At 39.6% G+C, this 13,346-nt stretch overlaps 2 protein-coding genes across 6 annotated transcripts in view; one reads left to right on the forward strand and one right to left on the reverse strand.

Annotated features, from left to right (window-relative positions):
• ELP4 (elongator acetyltransferase complex subunit 4) overlaps positions 1–12,814 on the reverse strand; it is a 263,256-nt gene extending 250,442 nt beyond the window's left edge. For both annotated transcript variants that reach the window (XM_074955138.1, XM_074955139.1), the window contains exons 1-2: positions 12,583–12,814; positions 2,739–2,774 (exon numbers count right to left, since the gene is read on the reverse strand). In XM_074955138.1, the coding sequence (XP_074811239.1) occupies positions 2,739–2,774; positions 12,583–12,751 (205 nt within the window). In that variant the 5' untranslated portion in view covers positions 12,752–12,814. The remainder of the gene's footprint in view (positions 1–2,738; positions 2,775–12,582) is intronic.
• Positions 12,815–12,884: 70 nt separating this feature from the next.
• IMMP1L (inner mitochondrial membrane peptidase subunit 1) overlaps positions 12,885–13,346 on the forward strand; it is a 71,569-nt gene continuing 71,107 nt past the window's right edge. The window contains exon 1 of one of the 4 annotated variants that reach the window (XM_074955141.1): positions 12,885–12,940. The gene's annotated coding sequence lies outside the window, so the exon portion shown is untranslated. The remainder of the gene's footprint in view (positions 12,941–13,346) is intronic. The other 3 variants (XM_074955145.1, XM_074955148.1, XM_074955142.1) reach the window with 3 other exon arrangements.

Below are 13,346 nucleotides of genomic sequence, written 5' to 3' on the forward strand. Positions count from 1 at the left end.
ACGAATTAGGCAGCATGGGATATCCGTTCAGGATAGGCCCTTTTTAGAGTGCGTGCGTGCGTGCATGTGCTGGAAGTTTGAAAGAACGTTCCAATTACGCTGATTGAGGAAAGATCTAAGGTTTAATAAGATTATAATCACGGTGGCCTGTTCCTTCACAATATTCTTTACCATCTTTACTCTCAGTGACTGAGGGGTGAAGGCACAAAGGAGATCTTTTAGCCCACTTCTTAGGGCTTGTCTACACTGGCAATTAACAGCACTGCAACTTTCTCTCTCAGGGGTGTGAAAAAACACCCTCCTGAACACAGCAAGTTGCAGTGCTGTAAAGCACCAGTGTATACAATGCCCTAGTGCTGGTAGCTGTGCCACTCACTGAGGGGTGTGTGTTTTTTTTTTTGTTTGTTTGTTTTTTAAGAGTGCTGGGAGAGCTCTAAGGTTGTCTTGAGTGATAATTTAGATGCTAGAGTTTTGTGAGGCCTATAATTGGCCATTCTACTTGTTCACTCAAAGCCATGTTTCTGAAGACTTAACAATGGCTGCTGAGCCTTTTGTAACATGATGAGAAGGTCATCCAGACATCATCTGTTCCTTTCACTGGAAGGAAGCAAAGATAACTTCTATACTGATACTCACAAATGTAGTATAAGTTCCAAAAGGGCTCATGAAACCTCACTGAAAATACTTCTTGTTGTAGCAGAAGCTAAAGTATTTCTGGGTTACTCTCCCCGATCATATTTTCAGTAGGACTCCAGGTTTATTTTCATACTGTGAAGTTCTGGGAAGATAATGCTGTAATGATGGATTTCATATATCCACCTGGAATATTAAACCCTTTATGGACTTGAGATCTAAAATGGACTATATGCCACTGTTTCTCTTCGTACCACAAAAAAAATCTTCTGCCCTTTCCAAAAATATCTGTCTCTCCTCAGAACTGGTTCTATATTGTTCCAACATGTAGGAGATGAACCATTCACCCTTCACCTTCTGATTCTAGAAAGGGTCTTGCTGATAGTGTTGGTTTATTTTCATTTACTTCGGGGAAAAGATAAACTTGGCCAAGAGGCAATGATTGAATTCTATAGTTCTTCCGAATATCCTTCCCCTGATTATTTTTAACACCCATTTTCTGAGGTGGTTCACTCCCAGACGAAACACTCTTCATTGGGGTGGACCTGGGGGAAATCTGCCCAGACTTGGAAACCCAAAAACAAGAGAAGCTTTTGAGATTACATGGTTTTCCTTGCTCTCCCAACTCTCATGAAAGGCAGCAATGCCCTCTTCTTAATGTGTAATCTCTACATTGGAACCTGGTGCAACAGCTTCAAAGAAAACACCAATGACATAAGGGAGTTTGAATATTCTCTCATTGAAAGGAGGGAGGGACTTATTCCTTTGCCTAGAGACAAAGTTACTCAGGGTTTATGCTCCCTACAGTGTTTAACAAAATAGTTGGAAGGATCTCAGAGTTTAGTTTTCTCCTCTTTAAAGGATCTAGAAGTGAGACTCTCTCATTACATATTTCAAGTTTTTGTGCTGTCCCTTTAGGAGCTGAATTTGCAGTATCTATCCTTCACCAGTCTCTGGGCCAATCCCCTGTGAGAAGGCAGAGGGCAGGTTACTATTGAGATTGAAAGGACAGTCTTCAGGCATGCATCCTTCATGTTTCTCTAAAAAAAATGTAACCATTTTATGACATTTTGTGGGACTCCTGCAGGCTGGAAGGCAGAGAAAAGACAGGTCCACAATCCATGCTAAATCATTTCACCTCATGCTCCTTGCTGCTAGGTCCAGGCTGCGCAGGGGACAACTGCATAGAATTAGGAATGAGCCACAGCTATTGGAAACAAATGACTCATTTAGTATCAGAAAGGTCACAGAAGCTGACATGGTTTGCACCCTTTTTAATCATCTCAGCATGGATCTTGCCTACATGCTGGCTGTAAGCAGGTGTTTCTTCACTCCTGGCTCCCCCTCACCTTGCCTCCACCCAAGATTCATAAGGCTCCAACTTCCCTACTTGCTCTGCCAGCTGTGGGAATAGGGGGTACCATTCTCAAGGGAGAGGCAGTAGGGCTGAGGAAAACTTAATTCCAGCTCTAGGACACTGATTCCGAACTGGTCTCAGTGAATGGAGCTTCCATGTGGCCTGCTCAACTCTCTCAGTTTAGACCTTGCCCACACATGGCTAGGAGCCAGGTTTCAGTGTGGCCTGCTTAACTGTCTTGGCATATACCCTGCCCACATTACAGCTGGATGCAGAGTTCCTGTGGTCTGCTATCTCTGTTGGCCATTTCTCAGGGAGGAGGGGAAGAAAGCTGCTATCCTTCAAACTCTCCTCAGAAAGCCAAAGTTTTAAGTTTAGCAGTTTTGGGGAGAAAAATCTCAAAACCAATAAAGGCAGAGAAATTTAGTTTAATGGGCATTTATAAGATTTTAAAGCTTTGCTACAAAGGGAAACCTGGACTATGCCATGCATGCTGCTTGGAGGTGAGAATTCTGGAGAGTTCTTCTCAACCAGCAGTCCAAAGCCCAGGTTCAGAGCAAAAATCTGGTTTGCCACTAACTGCTACGGACATGAGGAATGACCGACCATGAAGACAGTCAAACATGGAGAGTGCTGAGAATTAAAGTTTGATTGACATTTAAAAAAAAAATTGTAATCATAGCTATATAAAATATTAGCTAAGTGCAACAAAAGTATAGCACAATATAGTCATACATTCTGTACTAACCAATAAGAAGAAGGGTTCCAACAGCTAAACCTCCACCTGGAAACAAAACAAAAACCAAGAATAAGATGAGACTACATTTTAATGTTACCTTATAAACTAAGCAAACTTAATTGTTCTCTAAGTCAAAGAAAGATGATATAGCAAGTTTAAAAATGTAAATGTGAACAACATTTTAATTACCTTTGCAAACTTTCTACAATTCACTATTATGAAATAATTACATATTACATATAATTATATATTACACATTACAATTACTTTCAAAATATATTGTACTATTCTCTTTATATGAAAAGATCCTGCAGAGATCTACACAACTGAGCTTAAGTACTGCAATAATGTTGTAGAGCCTTAATCAAACACTTACTTTAGTGGGACTACTCATGTGAATAAAAATGTGCAGGATTGGGTCCATATTTAACAGCGATTAATAATACTAACTCTACGGCCACCAATTAACTATGCAGAGTACCTCAACAAGGGCTCATCCAACTCGCATTGATGTCAACAGGGAAAATTCTGGCTACGCTGAAGTAAATGGTAAAAACTCTTATTGACTTCAGTGGAGCCAGATTTCACCCAATGAGAGTCGAATGGGACCTTTAAGTACATAAAATCTCAGAGATTAAGCTTGTACTCAAAAAGCATTTCCTTGTTTGACACTTCTAATATCTAGAGGCCTGCCGGGATAAACATAACTGGTTGTTAAAAAATAAGGATACACTCCATCCTCTTGTTTAGCTAAGAGCATCAATATTTTTCTATTCCCATTTTGTTTAAATAACTAGTCATTATGTACCAATCACTGATGATTAAATGAACATAGCAAAAAACTGATGTTAGCTGAAATTAATATTCAGTTTGAGAAACCTGTCTTACATCTTAGTACACTTGAAAGAACAGTTGAATTCATTACTACACATTTTGAATTGTGACTACATTAGAGTTGATTTTCTTGATCTCCACCTCAGAATTTATAATATCAATGAGGTCATTCCATCAGTCAGTTTTATAAAGTGAGCATAATATTTACCAGCCCAAACATAAGCCTCCACAACCATCCTTTTAATGAAAGAAAAACCTACTATTTTGCACATTTATAAAAAAAATTCTTTACATGGGACAAGTAGAATTTTGCAAGGCTAGTATAAGTGGCCACTCTCCTAAAATAAGTAATTCTCTTAAAAATAAAGAAGAGTGTTAACTATCCTTAACAGAACTGAAGTGGAAGGAGGAAGGAAAAAAGTTGTTTTAGAAACCACTACTACAATGGCAGAGAATAGACAGCTCACTATGAAAGAAATCTTACAAATTTACACATTTTTATGAAGCAGCCAAATATGAAAGTAGGCCTATGTTTGTCCCAGCTGTACAACTAAAATATTCACTGCAGCAAACAAGGCTATCCTACCTGTATGAAGTGATAAAACATTTTTATAATAAATTTAGTACTGCAAACAGTTCTGTATGTTTTACTGAATTATATTTTGGGGAAATAGGGCAACTGAGGCTTTGTCTACACTTGTGGCGGCACATAGGGTATACGTAGCTACAAGCTGAAGTGAAAGGCAGGCTGTATCCATATTGCCCTATGTAGCTGCTCATGACAGAGAAAGGCTCTGGTGTGGGAGGCAGTAAGGAAAGACTCCAGCAGCTCCTTGCTGCAGAAGCCTCTCTCTGCTGCTTCCCTACTGCCAAAGCCTTTCCCAGCTTCTGGAGCCTTTCCCAGGAGCAAGGAAAGCCTCCAGCAGCAGGATGCTACATTGCTAAAAATAGCAATGTAGATGTGGGAGCCACTGCTTTAGTGTGTAGAGAGCTGTGTAGGGCAGAGGGTAGTCAATTATTTTTTGTTAAGATCCAATTTCTTGATCAAGGTATCGTCAAGGTCCAGACTCCAGAGAAAATAACTCAACAACAACAACAGAGTAAAAAAATATATATATATTTATTTCAGGGTCTGTTCAAAAGCATCTGGCGGTCTGGATTTGGCCTGCAGTCCACCTATTGAGTTCTCTTGTTGTAGGCTAATATTCTGGCATGCCTTTACTCACCTAAGCAACGCCTCACCATCTATATTGCTATTTACACCCATGGTAGGGAAGCATGCAGTGTCGGTTCTCTATATGCCGCCCTAAGTTTAGGAAGAGCCTAATGGTTACTATTTTGCAGTAAGAAATTTTAGTTAATACAATTCTGTATCAGCTAATATTTTTTCTTATTTAAATATTCCTGTTCTAATTAATTTAGCTATTATACTGACTACACAATTTCTCTTTAGATTTCTTACAGATTACACACACTCACACACATATAATTAAGTATTTAAGTGTTGCTCAAACCAAAAGGTACTTCTGCACAGCTAATACGTACGTCAGTTATCACTATTAAAAAAAAAAAAAAAAGAAAGGATGTTGTATCATGTGTGAGCTACAAATGGAATAAATACCAGCTGTAAATATATTCTCTTTAAAAGTTGTTCCTAGAGAAAGCTCCATGGTTAAAGTGATCTTGCTAACTATTTTCCATCTGTATTCAAGAACTTGTTTGATGCACATTGTACAAACTATTTCCAGGGCAAATTAAGTATAGTTTACATTATTAACATCTTAAGAGTATGTACATGGGCTGTGATTTGGGCGGGGGGAAAGGGGGCTTATGGGGGAAACAAAGGGAAGGTGAGAAGTTGGAAGGGTATAGGGATATCCTATTTTCCCTGGACATATACTAATAATTACTATTGACGTGAATAGGTGATAGCTAAGTGGAGATGAAGAGAATAGATAAGAGAGCTTTAGGAATAAGTTTGATGTCTAAGCAGGCCCCGTCCTAGAAAATCTCTTTTGAACTATTGGTCCAGCTATTTAAACTTTATCCAAAAGTCAAACTGACTTAAGCCCAAATATGAGGACTTTTTAAACGTATGGTTTGGTACAAATAAACTAAGGTGCAACACTTAAAATCTCCGCCAGAAGTTTAGAAGGAATAAATTTAGGCCAAAAATTTCAGATCAAAGTGTCTGAAATGAAGCTCCTAAATTGCTTTTTGAGTATTTCAAGGACCAGCCCAATTTTCAAAAGGGCTGGTCAAGCAGAAATTCCACTGGCAACTGAAAGATGTTCAGCACATTAATACATCTTCAGAACCTAACTTTATGAAACCAGGTTTGAGAATTCTGGCCTTAGTGTCAAAACAAGTTTAAATTATCTATAAAGAGAGAAGATCTGACACACCCCCCAAAAAATCTAAAATTACTTCCATGTTTTATACTGGGAGAAAAACATTTTAATTTGTATTTCAAGGAATTTGGATTTCAATTTGCTCCTCTAATTCCTTATGAGCATTTATTAAGAAACCATAGAAAGTTGTGATGGAAAAATATAGTCAATGCAGTTCTATCATGCTATTATTGTTAACTAGTCTGCTAAGGTGTTTCGCATTTGCCAATATAATACAATTATATCTTCTTCTAAAAGCAAATGTAGAGCTCATTGAAGATGCCAGGTAAACAGGCATAGAGACTGAAATCCCCTCTCCACCGAACAGGTAGAGTCACGTACAACGGTAATTACTTCCTAAGCTCTTGATAAGAGTGTCAACCCTGGCCTACATGGACCACCTGTAGGGATAGGCATAGTTCATTCTATATGCCAATTTAGTGCCTGATACAACTCCAGCTGATTTCAGTAAGAAATGGAATCTTTAGCTTTGCTGCTGTGACTATGAACATTAGTACCAATTGCAATGTTGGGAATATATCCAAAAGGGGGGACCAAGATCACAAGCTTGTTTTATACAGGCGAAATAACCACCAGTGGGCAACTTTCAGTCACTAACTATCTCATCCTTAGTGATGATGGAGAGGCAAAATGTCCTGCATCTATTATCAATCTACATGAATTCATTTTTAACTCATTGATGTTGCTAGAATTGTTCTCCACAACCTGATAAGAGTCAGCAAGTGATTTTAAATTCAATACAACAATAGAGAATACCAGACCAGGCAACTTCCAAATAAAGCAGTTATTTATTTTCACATTACTATACTTTTTTCATAACTCCAATATTAGCTAGACACAACATGTCTAAAAATTGTCACCAGTGCCTTTGACTGTTGCAAGGCGTTGTCAACAAAAATTAGAATAAAAAAGTGGTTCTGGATATTTTTGTTTTAAAGTGGTGTGGTTCTTCTTATGTCTATTAGCAACTGTTTTAATTCAATATTCTTTCCTTTATGGTCCAGTCTATTGATTATGATTATGGAATTAATGTTGCAACATGAAGTCTGAATGGCAGGATACTTGGTGGATATACACCACGATGAAGGTATGCTAATAAGCAATTGTAAATTAAGAAAATTTTGTATACATACAAAAAAGTTAGAAACTATAGAACTGGAAAATAAACATTTAAAAACTTAAACCTAAGCCCAGCTGCAAAGTCAGTAAAGGATCCAATCCTTCCAAAAGTTCAGGAGTGTACAGTACAGCATTAGGTTAGGTCCATTTCTAATTTTACTGAAATACACAAATTTAACTAAGTGTGCTAATAGAGCAAACTGAGCTATTAACCCAGGATATCAAACTGCTGCATGCCAGGAAGAGGTCAGAACTGGGATTTTCCAAGTGACAAGAAGCAAAAAAATATAGTGATTTTTACAGTGATCAAATATTCTAACAGAAACTGGGGAGGCGGGGAGAGAAAGAATAAAAGCACCTTCAGTACAATTTACAAAATATAACTAGTTAGAAGAATTATTTACATAGTTACATAACAGTAACATCCAACAGAGCAAATCCCATCTGACAGTTTTGCATCTTCTGTAGTTATGGTTAAAACTACAGGCAAAAATATATGGTGAAATACATCATCATCATAGACCGTTCAGTCAAAATTCACTGTACTTGCATGCAGGAATATTACTATACAGTTACCTTTCAACTACACAGAAGTCCCAGGACTTCTGTAGCAGTCACAGAAGCTACAATATTGTCACCTCATTTGCCATCATAATATCCTTCTTCCATTACATTTTGAAAATTACATTGACATGCTGATGTCACAATTTCAGCAGTAAGTCACTGTGCCATTGTATAACTGCACTGTATAAAGAACTCATATTGTGATTAAATCCCCATTTGTATCACCGAGACTAAGCCACACTACTTAGTCAGATCATATAATTTCTTATTAGTAGTTATGGCAAACAACTTAAATCAAACATTTTACACTACACCTACAAACTTTCTAGCTAGTCAGCGACTGTTAGAATAATTCTACCTTTTTAAGTATACAAAATTATTCTGAATTTTCAGATTGTTGTTGCACTTTATTTGCTCAAAAGTAAAAAATAGCTATAGATGGGGCCTGCAAAAAGTATTCCAAAAGTTCAATATGCCAGTTTGAATGTTAATGTCTTATGTTAACTGTGCTTCTTCTGCCAACAGAACAGTAGGTTGAATGGGAGTTTTTCTTCCCAAATCAGAGGAGTGAACAATTTAGTGCAGGGCTAAAGAAAGTCTTTTTTTTTTTTTTTTAAATGCACACCATTATGAAGAACATTATTTGTTTAGCACCAGCAGTGCACTTAGCTCTGTGCAATACACAAACAGCTCAAGCCTCAAAGACCTTACGAGACAGTAGTTACACACACAAAATGGGACAAGCTCAGAAATCCACAGGTAATTATATATATTTTTTTATCACCACCATTATCAAGATTTTAAACTCTCTTCTCATGTTCATGGCAGAAGCAGCACATTTTAAAAACAGCAACTTGTACTGAGAGGGTGCTGGATTGACAAATTGTCAGCAAAATCAGATTTTTAAAAAAAAAAATAAGTTCCATCTCAAGGATTTTTTTGCACACTACCACTTTTTACAGGCCAGATTTACAGTACCTGCCTGAATATTTAGGGCATAAAACACAACCCAGCTTGGCATTTCCTAGGATCAGAGGATCATTTTACTGTATCAGATGTAATAAATACTTTAAATAACTTTATTGTATTAGATGGTATATGAAACTAGTACATGGTTACCATGGAATTTTCACACACACCTCTCTCTCTATACGTGGAGAAACAAGTGAACTGGTGTGAAATAGATTGGAGAGAAAATAGAAAGCTGACAGAATGAAAGGAAAGAAAGGTTATTTTAAAATGCTTCAAAATCCTTTTGAAGGGCCCTATTACTGCTATGCATTTGTAACCTGTTTGTTCCTCAGTTTGGCAACTCAGTCCTTTATGTATGGTACTGGTTATCATGGTTCTAGCTGAGAGCAGGAGAGAACAAGCAGTTCATTTTCTGCACCACCATACAGATTTGAGGCTTGAATAAGAAAAAGAGAATTGTTGGAACTGCATAGAAAAGATTGAAACCATAATATAAATCACGTATCTCTTATAGGATGCATTTGGAAGGAGAAAATACTGGTGATATGATTTTGGAGAACAATGTTTTCCACTGAAGAGTGGAATAGACAGAAGAATTATCATATGCTATATTCCTGCTTAGAGCATATACAGCTTTATTATGTATTTAAAAAATACTGACAGAAATGGAAGTCTACTAGAAGTATGAATCTGTCTGATTTAAAGGGAACAGTAAGTTGATAAAATTAGGAAAAACCATCAGTAAAACTAATACTTAGCATTTGTATAACATTTTGCATCTTCAGTGTTTTACAAATACTATCTTGGTTGAACCAATTGAGACAGAAAAGCTTTCAGTATATGACATATACTCTACAAGACAATGACAGTTTATAAAATGTAACAATATATTTCTATGGGCCACAGCTCCCTAACTCAAGCCTGTGCCTAACTCAGGATACGAGTAGTCCCACTGTCTTTAACTGGACTACTTGTGTCCTTAAAGTTAGGCACAGACTTCGGTGCTTTGCTGGATCAGAAACTTACTGCATTTAGCTGCCCCTCTCTTTCTGGAAAAGAGAAAGTTAAAGAAAAAAATAGTTTACAACAGTAAATTGCAGTAGAACCAGTTCAACAAGTATACGGAGGGCAATTTAAATTACTATATAGTCCTCTTCAAGTTCTATCTTTGCTTAATGGTTTCTTAACAGTTTCTTTTTACTGCTGTGCTAATGCTGGGATACAGGCTGTAATTGTAATTACAAGTGTATTTTTACCAGCATGATTTCACTAACTCCTATTTGCGATGTCTGGGGATAATGCTGTGTCTCTGTGTTGGAACTTCCATACTATATGAATGGAAATGATCATGCTAAGAAGTATAATGAATAACTCTCAGTCTTAGAAACCCAAATGAAAGACTGATATGCAAAGCGAGGGATACAATAAAAAAATGTTATGTGAAATACTATGGAATTTCTTCAGCATAAAGACAAAACAAAACAACAACAACCCACAAATAAAAAGCCACCCCACAAACAACTTCTTGAGTCAGCATTTCTCACAACAGAGGATAGGATTTGCATGGAACAGATTTGGTTCAAATATCAAGTTCATGAATGAAGGGCAGGACAGGAGTAGCTGCTTTAAAAATAAAAGATCATTTTAGCGTAGAAGAAAAAGGACACAGCTCCCCATTGTCTAAAGTGAAAAGAGTATTGAACAGTTATTTAAAGTAGCGATATACAACTGTATTTAGTGTACTTTTAACAGGTATGTTGGCAAAGTTTGGGGGACAATGTAGCTAGTCACTGACAAGCCTCACCACAACCCTAATGGTCCCTATTCTATCCTAGATCTGTACATATTACAAATGCTCTTTTTAACATATGCCTCTTGCTTTAATATTCACACACTTGTTCCTTGGGGTAGGGAGCTTACACAAACATTTCTTTGAAGCCCAACTGTGAACGAAGGAAGTTTGTGCATGGTGTTATTGTAAATATCTTCTGCAAAATAAAGGAGTTTTTTCAAAACAAACAAAAAAAAAACAAAAACACACTATAAGTCCTGATAACAATGAAATACAATATACTACATTGACAATTATTTATCTGTGAAATTGTTAGTAGGCAACAGGGAGAAAAATCTATACAGAGGTCTTCATGCATGCTGTAATCAATTTAGCAAGGGATCACATATATACAGCTGCAAGCTATATAAAGGAAGCAAGGAGAAAGACTTCCTTGAGGCCAGGAGGTTACTGAAGGTTCAGTGAAATGAATCTGAATTTTGTAAACCTGCCAGTCACCCATGGTTTGGATTCCTTCAAAAAAAGGTTGTTTCAAAAGTTGCTATTTCTGGGGACGAAGGGCTTTCATGTGGTTCACCTAATATTAACATCTCACTAAGTTCTCATTTTCTCTCTCGAAATAAATATTTTTTCTAGAGGCTGGGGAGTTACTGAATGCTTAAAGACAGGGAAGAGATAGCTTAAATGGGGTACAGAGTATGTAGGAAGAAGTTTCCCTAATTCACCTTATCAAATACAGCACTAATCATTATGTAAGCAAGAAGATGGTGGCTCAGAAGATTGAAATGCACAGCATGGTACAGCAAACACAGACGGGTCAAACCCCACACTTTATAAAATAGAACATGCACAAAAATCAGGATGGTCAGTTTAGTTCTCTTACATTTATATTGTACTTTTCTTCTCAAAGTGCTTTACAAATTATACAGTAGGAATAAAATGCAGCTACATGTCTCTCCCTTAAGAAGGATGTTTCTCTCTCCCTAACATGGATCACCATTCTTGGTAAGATAGCAGAAGTGTTCTCTCCTCCCTCTCTACATGATGTACAGCATAGGAAAGGGGGAGGATGGAGAAGAGAGATTTAGGACACCAAGGCAGAAGAATCATTTCCAAAGATCAGACACCATTCTACCATTTATTACCTCACCTGTAGATGCCCAAACATTGTAAAATGCTAGCCCTACAGATATCTGCCTCCAGGGATGAAAGGGCTGAGTCATGCCTGTGACACCTGGAATTTAAAAACTTGTTTATACTGAGGATCTACCTAAACAGCTATTGACAATCAGTCATTAGGATAGCTGCACCAGTGCAACCCCCTAGCCTAGCATAGACAGGCAATGCCACTATTTGCAATGGTGGAACTTGCCCGTTTGAAATCTGTGTAAATTGTGCTGGTGCAAACCACACAGTATAGCAGTTTAACTAATTTACAAAAATACATTAATAATACTTAGTTCTTACACATTGCTTTTCTACAATGTTATAGAACTGGAGCTATATGAGTGGCTAGCCATCAATGGCTGAAAATAGAGTAATTTAGATAGGATCTGAGCTGAGACCCTGGGCTTCAAACCCACAGTTCCAAGTTCATGTCCAAAACGCTTCCAAGGTCTAACACCACAGAAGGCAACTACACTAGGGATGTATTTGGCACGATTTCATAATTTGAGGCTTAGTCCAGTAAACCACCCCCTTCTGTGACAGTCTGAATGTGTAAAGATTTGAAATAAATGAAGACTGAGATAGCAAGTGTCTCACTGGGAAAAACCAGGCACATCAAATCATTCCACTCCAGAAAAAAAAAGTATAAACGGGTACGAAGCCCACATGGCTCGGTGCACTCGTCTAACCCCACAAAGCAGGTTGCAAGGACCTTTACGCGCATCTCCCCCACACCCCGCAAGAATAAGGAACCTCGAGGATGAGTGTCAGGTGAGGAGTCTCCCACACCCCTTCCCCAAGTCAGCGACGCTTTGGGGAGGGTCGGACTGGCAGAAAGAGTCTCCCACAAATCGGGAGGCGGCACTGAGGCGGCTGCGGGTGTAAGGAAGGGAAGAGGAACGGGCAAGGAATAGGAGGAAGGGGGCAGCCAGCAGGAGGGGGACAGTCAGCCAGTATCCTGCGCTGCGAGGCCGGGTCCCGGCTCTGAACCAACCTAGCACACAATCCAGGGAGGGGAGCCCGCTGGAGAGCAGCAGCTGCCCGTGGCGCACCGAGGGCCGGGTGCCCGCGATAGCGGCCAGGCGGCTGCTAGCAGGAACTTTCCGCTGGAAGCTAGTAGCCCCGTCACTCGGCGTCGCCCCGCCGGTCGCCAAGGCCGCCATCTTAGCTTCCTCCCGGTTGATAGGAGGAAAGAGGGCTCATTTTTCCCGGCGTCCCTTTCCTCCCCCTCTGCTTCGACCTATGGGGAGGTGGCTTGGGACGCTCGCCAGCCAATAGCAAGGAGCGTTGTTGGCAGGCCCTTTAGCTCTGGTGTGGGGGAGGGGGAGATCCTGAAGCTGCGGGTCAGGCAGGTAGGTGAGGGAGGGACGAAGGGGGAAGGCTGCGTCTTACCCCGTATCCAGGAAGGTCCCCACCGGGGGTGTGAGACTGTAGGGTGGCTTCCCTCAGGAGGAGATTACGGGGCGGTCTTTCCCTGACACCTCTGGGCCACTGCCTCCTCCGACCAGGAGGTTCAGGGATGCGTGGCACGGCGCAGTGTCCTGAGCTGGCAGTTCCCCCACGGAGCTGTTGGCTCATCCCCTGAACGCCGGGCGCTGCTCTGCCGCAGTGGCCTGCTGGCTCAGAGGAACCGCGGGACTCGTGAGACCGGGGGGGGCACCGGGAAGGTGGCTTCAGCCCAGGGCTCGTGGAGAGCAGGATTCTAATCCTGACCGACTGACGGGTGGCCTTGACCAAGGCTCTGAGCCCGGCGATCCG

This window comes from Natator depressus, chromosome 6 (assembly GCF_965152275.1).
Source record: "Natator depressus isolate rNatDep1 chromosome 6, rNatDep2.hap1, whole genome shotgun sequence".
Classification (NCBI taxonomy): domain Eukaryota; kingdom Metazoa; phylum Chordata; order Testudines; family Cheloniidae; genus Natator; species Natator depressus.